At 42.0% G+C, this 11143-nt stretch overlaps 1 protein-coding gene across 1 annotated transcript in view; it reads left to right on the forward strand.

Moving 5' to 3' along the window:
• Positions 1–6215, forward strand: part of NKX2-3 (NK2 homeobox 3) — a 6685-nt gene extending 470 nt beyond the window's left edge. The window contains exons 1-2 of the mRNA XM_073595555.1: positions 1–9; positions 3007–6215. The exon at positions 1–9 is cut by the window's left edge and continues 470 nt beyond it. Of these exons, the coding sequence (XP_073451656.1) occupies positions 1–9; positions 3007–3635 (638 nt within the window). The 3' untranslated portion in view covers positions 3636–6215. The remainder of the gene's footprint in view (positions 10–3006) is intronic.
• The last annotated feature ends 4928 nt before the right edge of the window (positions 6216–11143 follow it).

Here is an 11143-nt window from a genome sequence, read left to right on the forward strand (position 1 = left end):
CGAGCAACAGTGAGTACATTAGAAGAATAAAGCAAATACCGACCATCACAAAAGCAGCAATAATAATAATAATAGTACAAAACAGCAATATAATAGTACAAAAAATCAACACAATACAGGAGTAATAATGCTAGAAGAATACAGCATGACAAATATATATCAACAAAGAGAAAAACAGCCGAAATATTCTATCATACTAATCACACAAAACAACAGCAACTCGTTACAATCGTCATACAAAACTGCCAAAATATATAACAGTAATAACACAAAACAACAAGAACATAGTATAATAATACTAGAAAAAGACAGCATGGGAAAAATATACCGAGGGGAAAAAACTGACGAAATATAGTCTAGGAGTAACAATAATATAATAATAACACAAAATAACAGCAACATGGAATATGATAATCATCATAAACAACAGCAACACAGTACACTAATAATAATTATCATAATACAAAACGACAGCAACATAGTATAATAATACCCATCATAATACAAAACAACAGCAACACAGTATAATAATAATAACAATCATAATACAAAACAACAGCAACACAATATAATAATCATAGCACAAAACAACAGCAACATAGTATAATAATCATCCTAATACAAAACGACAGCAACATAATATAATAACAATCATCATAATACAAAACAACAGAAACATATAATAATAATAATAATAATAATAATAATACAAAACAACAGCAACTTAAAATAATAATAATCATCATAATACAAAACAACAGCAACATAGTATAATAATAATAATCATAATACAAAAAAACAGCAACATTGTATAATAATAATACTAGAAGAAGACAGCATGAGAAATATATTCCAAGAAGGAAAAAAAAACAACAACAAACAAAATGCAAAGCAAACGCAATGGAATAATAATATTATTATAAAACAATCAAAATTTTAGCAACTGCAACAAAGTAATACATCAAATCAAACGTAGCATAGTAGTAATAATAGATAGATAATTCAAAACAACAATATAGTATAATAAATCCATGAAGGGGGGTGAATCAGGTTCAGCAAAGCAGAAGGTATGAAGCCAAGATGAAGAACACAGAGTCCTAGAAAGTATTATTTTACTGAAAGAGTAGTTGATGGTTGGAATAGACTTCCAGCAGATGTAGGGAGTCAGTCAACAGTGGATTTAAACATGCCTAGGACAAACATAGATCTATACCAAAATAATAAAGAATAAAAATGTATAGATAAAAAAAAGCAAACAAAAAACGGGCAACTGAATGAACCACTTGGCCTTTTTTTCTGCTGTCACTTTTCTGTGTTACTATGCTTCTATAGTAGTGATATTAATAATCATCATCATCATCATCATATCATCAACAGCAACGTTATTATTATTATTATTATTATTATTATTATTATTATTATTATTATCATTACTACTAGAGTAACATAGAAAAGTAACAGCATGAAAAGACAAGTGGTTCATTGAGTTGTATTAATATAATTACCGTTGTTACATAGTATATTATTATAGTAGTCACTGTTCCCTTCAGTACATTCTGACCAAAACAACAGCAAAAATAACAATAATAATTATCATAATAATATCATAATAATCATAATAAAATCATCAACAGCAACATTATTATTATTATTATTATTATTGTTGTTGTTGTTGTTGTTGTTATTTTTGCTGTTATTTTGGTCAGAATGTACAGAAGGGATCAGTAGCTTCTCTCTTATAATAATATAATATGTAACAACAGCCATCATAATAATACAAAACAATCACAACATAGAATAATAATAATAATACAGAACAACCTCATATTCATAAGTTTTATTGCATCCTTCGGCAAAAGCACACAAATTAAATTGACCAAAAGGATAAGCTACAGACACATATCCATGGAGTAGTATAGCAATAATAGTAATAATAATAATACAAAACATCAATAATTATAACACTACAAAACAGCCCTTGTAATATTGTTATAGTAGTAATATAGATATATATAAATATAGATAGATATAGATACATCTATATCTATCTATACCTATGTAGAGATAGAGATAGATAGATAGATAGATAGATAGATAGATAGATAGATAGATAGATAGATAGATAGATAGATAGCATTATGAATAATTAGTAGATTACAAAAAACACAACAACTTTGTAGTAGCAATAATAAACATACGTATTAATATATATATATATATATATTTATATGTACAAAACAGCAGTAGTAATACTGCTACTTTTTAAAAAATATAAGAAGAAGAATCTCCTGAGCTCCTCCAATACGCATTTTATTGATCATTTTTGGGGAATTATAAGATCTGAGCTTTCAGGAATGGAATTAAATCAATAACTCGGTAACAGGACGATCTGTAGATGAATGACGAGGGAGGATTTGTATCCTCGATCAGATAATACAAGGAAATATTATTCTTCGATAATCAATCAATCTGTTTTTGAAGAAAAATATTGAAATGAACAAATCCATAGAACAAAAGTGAAAAAAATAAATTTCCTGATCATCAGACAGATAAAATAAAGGAGAACCACCCAGAACTGAAGTCAGGAGAATGTTCTGAATGGAGTTTTCTATTTCTATTTCACTTTCTCTATTTTTGAAGTTTTCTAATCTCAGCCCGGCCAGAATCTCCGAGTTTTTTCTGGTTTATAAAATGTAGCAATTTTCAGGACAAATTCAGACAAAACTCTCTGAATATTTATCGAAGATAAGATCTTTACCTTGGAAATGAATCTTTTCTCTTGAAATGAATCTAGTCTCCCATCAGCTGCATTGTAATATAATAAGGCGCCATTATAATGTTACAAATTAATATAAATAAAGGGTAATTAATATAATATCGGATTTTCTGGTTCTATGATTGATTGGATTTCAGCGTCATTAATCCCCCCCCAGTGGTGTCAGGATGTGTCTATGGTGCTATGGTGGAATATTATGCTGGTAATCTGGTTCACCTCTCTCTGCACAGAGGCCTGCTACTTGAGCAAGTCGCCCCTTCCGGAGGAAAAGTCGGAGGAGTCGGAGAGACCCAAGCAGAGGAGTCGGAGGAAGCCCCGGGTGCTCTTCTCCCAGGCTCAGGTCTTTGAGTTGGAGAGAAGGTTCAAGCAGCAGAGGTACCTGTCTGCCCCAGAGAGGGAACACCTGGCCAGCAGCCTGAAGCTCACCTCCACCCAGGTGAAGATCTGGTTCCAGAACAGGAGATACAAGTGTAAGAGGCAGAGGCAGGACAAGTCCCTGGAGATGGGCCCCCACCACCCACCCCCACCCCCGAGGAGGGTGGCAGTACCAGTGCTGGTCCGGGATGGGAAGCCTTGCATTGCTGGCAGTCAGGGTTATAACAATGCCTACAATGTAAGTGCCAGTCCTTACACCTACAACAGTTACCCGGGTTACAGCTACAACAACAGCCCTTCCTACAACACCAACTACAGCTGCAGCTACTCCGGCATCCCCCCCATCCAGCACAACCCAGGGACCAACCCCTTTGTCGGCATGGGCAACCTCAGCCAGCTGGGCAATGCCACACAAGGCCAGAACCACACAGGGCCCTCAGTGCCCACCTGCCAGGGGACTTTACAAGGGATCCGAGCCTGGTAGGACAGGCACAGGGACTTCTCTACTGGACACACAGACCTCCAGGATCTGGGGGTGCTCTATGACCCAGGGGAGCTTTATGACCCAGGGGGGCTGCATGACCCAGGGGGGCTTCATGGCCCAGGGGGGCTCCTTGACCAGGGGGTTTCATGGCCCAGGGGGGCACCCTGACCCAGGGAGACACCATGACCCAGAGGGGCTTCTTGACCCAGGGGGGTTCTATGGCCCAGGGGGGCTCCCTGGCCCAGGTTGGGCTCCATGGATCAGCCATCAGATATTGTGACACGAGGTATTATTTTTATCATTATTATAAACTGGCTGATGACATGCACACTGGTAGAAACTTCAAACTACACCAACCACGCGATCACCAGCCCTTTAAAAGGATGCCTTAACCCCTTAACTCCCGCGGATGGGGCAGATGACAGCAAGCCTGATCTATGGGATACATTGTGTGACACAGACAATGGACGGTGCTGGCTGTCAGTGTACGGCAGCTCTGTGTCTATCTATAGCACTCTACAGCTGGACTACAAATCCCAGCAAGCCTGTACCCCAATAAAGTCGATGGACATGAGATAAGTATTGAAAACATATCGATCTATGATCAGCACATTTCACAGTCAAAGTTTATGATGTCATAAATAGTATAAGATTGAGATCCAGATGGATCTACCCTCTTCCATATTACCCTGGACCCCCTGACTTCTAGATGGATCCACCCTCTGTCATATTACCCTGTGGCCCCTGAATTCTAGATAGATCCACTCTCTTCCATATTACTCTTGAGCCCCTGAGTTCTAGATGGATCCATCCTCTTCCATCTTACCCTGGGGCCCCTGAGGTCTAGTTGGATTTACCCTCTTCCAGTGTACCCTTTGGCCCTTGAGTTATAGATAGATCCATCCTCCTCCATATTACCCTGGGGCCCCTGAATTCTAGATGGATCCATCCTCTTCCATATTATGCTGGGGCCCCTGAGGTCTAGATGGATTCACCCTCTTCCATTGTACCCTGTGGCCCTTGAGTTATGGATGAATCCATCCTTTTCCATATTACCCTGGGGCCCCTGAGTTCTAGGTAGATCCACCCTCTTCCATTGTACCCCATGGCCCCTGAGTTATAAATGGATACATTCTCTTCCATATTACCCTGGGGCCCCTGAGTTCTAGACAGATCCATCCTCTTCCATATTTCCCTGGGGCCCCTGAGTTCTAGATGGATTCACCCTCTTCCATATTACCCTGGGGCCTCTGAGTTCTATATAGACCCACCTCTTCCATACTACCCTGGGGCCCATGAGTTCTAGATGGATTCACCCTCTTCCATATTACCCTGGGGCCTCTGAGTTCTATATAGACCCACCTCTTCCATACTACCCTGGGGCCCATGGGTTCTAGATGGATCCACCCTCTTCCATATTACCCTGGGGCCTCTGAGTTCTATATAGACCCACCTCTTCCATATTACCCAGGGGCCCCTGAATTCTAGATAGATCCACCCTCTTCCATTGTACCCTGTGACCCCTGAGTTATTGATGCATTCACACTCTCCCATATTACCCTGGGGCCTCTGAGTTATACATGGATCCATACTTCTCCATATTACCCTGGGGCCCCTGAGTTCTACACAGATCCACCCTCTTCCATTGTACCCTGTGACTCCTGAGTTATAGATGGATCCAGCCTCTTCCACATGGGGCCCCTAAGTTCTAGATAGAACCACCCTCTTCCATATTACCCTGGGGCCCCTGAGTTCTAGATGGATCCACCTTCTTTCAATTTAACCTGGGGCCCCTGCGATCTAGATAGATCCACCATCTTCCACTATACCCTGGGGCCCCTGAGTTCATGATAGATCCACCCTCCTCCATATTACCCTGTGGCCCCCAGAGGGAGGAATAAGCTGGTCGCACAGTCAGATATCAATCAGTCAAATCAACATAGTGTGTGGGGGTTTCTGATTCCAATAATTATTTGATGGAAGTTAATTGGAGTAAGTTTGCATTTTCTGGGGGTGGGGCATTTAATTGGCATTTTGGTGCATTTTCATGTATTGTAACAATGGCAAATAGGCACCAACATGTTTATCAATACACATAAATAGTTATAAAAAAAATCGAACCCCCCATCTATCTGATTGTATGTATATGGTTCATGGATTGTTTATTATCTGGATGATATAAATCTGACCTGTGTGGCCACTTAAAGAGCCCTCACCCCCCCCCCCCCCCCCCCCCATCTGTACACTTCCTGGAATAGCAATATAGCAATAATCATTTCTGCCCTAATATTGGAATTTCTGCCCCCCCCCCAATCCTTGTATATGAGAACCGTATTTATCAGTGTATAAGCGCCCTTATAGCTTATTACTGCTGTTATACAGTATTTCCTCTGTAATGTCTCTATCATAAAATGGAACAAACACTCTCTGTACAATACAGATTTTTAATCTATTATTGGAATTGTACATAGCACCTTCTACCTTTTTATTATAGGAAAATCAATCATTCTCTGTATAAAAAAAAGGAAAGTACACAGGTCAATGCACTACAACTGAATAAAACCCAAAAGTGCAATATCAGCCCTGCTGGTGGTGTGTCCATGTTGTATCTATTATTTCCATCTCATCATTACAATCGATTGCTGGTAACCTCGGGAATAAGAGGAATGAGCAAAGACTGGAATTATAATAATGATTATTGATATAAAATCCAGGTCCATTGCCTGGCTGTAATCCTGTGTGTGATCTTTATAATGATCAGTATATAGAATTGTGATGGGATCTGGGGCACACAGTGCTCTGAATGAAGCCAGTACAGTATAGAGGATTATGGAAGACACAGGGGTTGATTTACTAAAGGCAAATAGACTGTGCACTTTGCAAAGTGCAGTTGCTCCAGTGCTTAGTAAATGAGGTAAAGCTTCACTTTGCATAGAATACCCAATCACATGCAAGGAAAAAAAAACAGCATGTTGGCTTGCCCATGATTGGATGATGGAAGTCAGCAGAGCTTCCCTGCATTTACTAATCTCTGAAGCAACTGCACTTTGCAAAGTGCACAGTCTATTTGCCTTTAATAAATCAACCCAGAAGTGACATTGAAAAGTGTCTGCATCATCTGAGAGGGGAGTGGAGGCCCACTGAACCCCTCTTTCTGGGGTTCATTAAGGAAATAGAACAAATGAGGGAAAATAGAGTATGAATAGCCCCAGGTCATTCATTGTCCCAGAGACTAGGAGATGGGGGGGGGGGGGCTGTATAATACAATTCCATCTTCTGTGGGGGGGGCTGTATAATACAATTCCATCTTCTGTGGGGGGCTGTATAATACAATTCCATCTTCTGTGGGGGGGGGGCTGTATAATACAATTCCATCTTCTGTGGGGGGGCTGTATAATACAATTCCATCTTCTGTGGGGGGGGGGGGCTGTATAATACAATTCCATCTCCTGTGCTCCTGATCATCTTTGTTGCACTTCTATTAGATATTCCAAAATTGATTCTCAAATTTAGCGAAATTCATTTAATTTGTGATTTTTTTTTTGATTTGCCTGGATGGAGATGTTCTATTCAGTGGACAATCGATTTTATGAATCGCCTTTCGTGGAGTAATGTAAGATTTGTAGGATTTTGCAGATTGATTGATGTTCTTGGATACTTCGGCTGATTTACTATACATTTACTGTGTCAGGATTCTCAAATGTTATAAATAGATCTCCTGCATTCTCTCTAAAGCTCACCACCCATGTTACAATCAGACTGTACAATCTCCTTTAGATCTACCAGCAAGTATTATGTGCCTGTTGATTGGATACAAGTTGATTGCTTAGCCTTACATAGTGTCACATAGTTTTGGTAGATTTAGGGTCGGGTAACACCAGGATTGCACAGGAATGGGCGCATTCCTGCGTGATTCCCACGCATTCCCTTGACAGTCCATCGATTTGAACGGGTTGCAGTTTGTGCTGGACCCTGGAAAAAGTATTGCTTGACTATTTTTAAGGCTTAATGTACGTGGGATGTTTTTACAACCTCTCCTGAACGATTTAACTTGACAGATAGTAACCCATGTTTAAAATGTCTGTTTTGCCACGTTTACATGTTGCGTTTACATGCTGCGTTTACATGCAGCGTTTAGCCGCGTTTGCGTTTAGAAGCGTTTTTTTTTTTCAAAATAGCCAAAAATGAAAAACGCCTGTAAATGAAACGCGGCTAAACGCGAATTAACGCATTTAGCTGCGTTTAGGAGCGTTTGGCGCTTGAAATGCCTCTAAACTCAGCGTCTGAACTCATTTTTTTGCTTTCCAAAAAAGGTCTCTAATCTCAACTGCCTAAAAACGACATTAAAATCAACCTGTGTACATGTACACATAAGATAACATCGGATGAGTTCAGGGGCAGCTGAAAAAAAGCATCCAACTGCCTCTGAACGTCCGTTTACCAGCAGCAGTGTACATGAGGCCTAAAAACGCACTGCACCAAACCACACGGTTCATTGCTACCATGGGATTTGGTGTCCATAAATGCACTGCATTTACAAAATGCATTTGGGGTGCCATTAACAATTCATTGGCAGGCAGATTGCAAGGGCAGCATGTTCACAGAACGCACCTTTCCCACACCGTGTTCTAGTGTGAACAGCCCTTAAAATTGAATGTAGGGTGAATGTATCGTCAGACTGCAACATGTATGGTGAGCCAAGCACAACACTTTAACCTCTCTTCCATTAATCTCTATTTCCCAACTCCACTGTCTCCTCTCCCTTCTCACTCCTCTGCCTCCCTTCCCTCTCTCCTCTTCCCTTTACACTGTGCCACCACTCTTCCCTATGTCTCTCTCCATTCATTTCTTTCTCTCTCTCCCCACTCCTCTCTTTGTCCCCTCTACTCTCTATCCCCCACTCTTCTCTATTCCCCCACTCCTCTCTATCCCCACGCTCCTCTCTATGTCCTCACTCTTCTCTGTCCCCCCACTCCTCTCTATGTCCTTACTGCTCTCCATGTCCTCACTCCACTCAATCCTCCTCTACTAGGTACCCCCCTCCTACTCCTCTCTGTCCCCCCACACCTCTCTATGTCCTTACTCCTCTCTGTCTCCCCACTCCTCTCTATGTCCTCACTCCTCTCTGTCCCCCCACTCCTCTCTACCCCCTCTACTCTATCACCATACTCTTCTGTATTCACCACCACCCTTTTGTACCCGCTTCTCTTCATCCCCCACTCCTCTCTATCCCCCTCCACTCTCTATCCCCCCACTCTTCTCCATCCCCCCACTCCTCTCTATCCCCCTCCACTCTCTATCCCCCCACTCCTCTCTATCCCCCTCCACTCTCTATCCCCCCACTCTTCTCCATCCCCCCACTCCTGTCTATCCCCCTCTACTCTGCATCCCCCCACTCCTCTCTATCCCCCTCTACTCTCTACCCCCCACTCTTCTCCGCTCCCACTCCTGTCTATCCCCCTCTACTCTGCATCCCCCCACTCCTCTCTATCCCCCTCCGCTCTCTATCCCCCCCACTCCTCTCCATCCCCTCACTCCTCTCTATCCCCCATTCCTCTCTGTTTCCCCCCCCCTCCTATTTCCTAACTTCTATTTTTCTCTATCTCCCATTCTCACCCCTCTCTTTCTCTCTGCACTCTCCTCTCTCTTTTAACTCTCACCTCTCTATCTCTCCCTTTGCACCTCATTTTCAATCACCTTTCCCTTTCATCTGTCTCTTTTCCTCTCACACTGACTCCACATGGGCTGGTTTACAATATCAGTATTTCCATCTAATCTATCTTCACCTTCACTACCCAGCCAGGTTCAGATGAAGCAAAAAGTTCTGCAATGACTCTTTTAAAGGACTCATATTTATGAGATGACATCGGCCTGTTCTGGCTGTTTTCTTCCTTTTTGGGTGACTCCTGTGTATGACCGCCATGTGGTAGGAATAATTGCTAATGTCTATTAAAAAACCTGCTTCAGTCACTATTGTTCCTGCTTGTGACCTGAGTCATCTGCCAGTGATGCTCATCTCCTCTTCTTCTCTGACCAAATGCAAATTATGGGCCAGAAGGAATGTTCAGAATTTGGAGTGTATCATAATCCGTCAGATTATACTGACAGGTCTGAGTGTCTCCTAGGCCTGTGTGAGTAAATCAGCCCATTCTCTCTAACATACTCCTTTCCTATCCATTCCTCTCCCACCTCTATTTACTTCTTTCTTTTTTGTTTACTCCTTTTACTTTACACTTCTCCCTCTTTCCCCTCTTCTTTTCACCTTTTCCCCTTCACCAAATCACATTATTCCCCACTCCTTTCTCTCTCTCCTCTCTCAATTCTCACTTTTTCAATCTCTCAACCTTTCCCACCTTCTATCTCTCTCTCCTTTGCTTTCCCTCTCTCTCTTTCTCCTCTCTCTTCCCCTGTCCTCTCTCCCTTTCTCTCTCTCCTTCCCCTCTCTCCTCCCTCTCTCTCTCTCACATTCCTTTCTCTCATTCTCTCTCTCTCTCTCTCTCTTTCTCTCCTCTCTCTCTCTCACTCAGTCTTCTCTGTCTCTTTTTATCACTATCTTTTGCTCTCTCTTCTCTCCTTTTTCTCTCCCCTCTCTCTTTTGCTCATTCTTTTCTCTCCTCTCTCTCCTCTCACTTTCTCTCTCCCTCTCTTCTCTCCCTCCCTCTCCTCTTTCCTCTCATTTGCTCTCTCCTCTCTCTTTTGCTCTCTTCTCTTTCCCCCCTTCCTTTCCTCTTTCTCTCTGTCTCTTTCCTCTCTCACTCTCTTTTACTCTCTCCTTCCTCTCTCTCTTTCTGTCTTTCAGTCGTTTTCCCCTCTCTCTCTCTCTTCTCTCTGTCTCATCACTCTCTCCCATCCCCTTCTCTCATTCTCTCTCTCTCTCTGTCACTCTCTCTCCTCTGTCTCCTTTTCACTCTCTTTCTGTCATTTCTCTATTTTTATCTCTCTCTCATTTCTCTCTCCCTCTCTTTTCTCTGTCCTCCTCTCTCTCTTTCACTCCTTATTTTCTCCCTTCTCTCTCCCTCTCCTCTCTCTTTTGCTCTCTCTCTGTCCCTCTCCTCGCTCTTTTGCTCTCTCTCTGTCCCTCTCCTCTCTCTTTTGCTCTCTCTCCTCTCTCTCTCTTTCCTCTCTCTCTTTCTGTCTGTCTTTCTCCTCTCTGTCTCTCTCTCTTTTTTGCTCTCTCTTCTCTCTATCTCTTACCCTATCGCTCCTCTGTCTCTCTTTCTCTCTCTCTTTCACTCCCCCTCTTTTTCTCGCTCCTCTCTGTTTCTCACTCTCTCTTTCTCTCTCGCTCATCTCTTCCCTTTCTCTCTTTCGCTCTCTTCTCTCTCCTTTTCTCTCTCACTCCCTTTCCTCTCTTATCTCTCTTTCTGTCTTTTTCCTCTCTGTCTTGTTTGCTCTCTGTCTTCTATCACTCTTCTCTCTCTTTCTCTTACCCTATCACTCCTCTCTCTCTCCCTCTCTTTGTCTTTCTCTCTTTCACTCCTCCTCTTTCTCTCGCTCCTCTCTGTCTC

The sequence above is a fragment of the Aquarana catesbeiana genome, linkage group LG08 (assembly GCF_042186555.1).
Source record: "Aquarana catesbeiana isolate 2022-GZ linkage group LG08, ASM4218655v1, whole genome shotgun sequence".
NCBI lineage: Eukaryota > Metazoa > Chordata > Amphibia > Anura > Ranidae > Aquarana > Aquarana catesbeiana.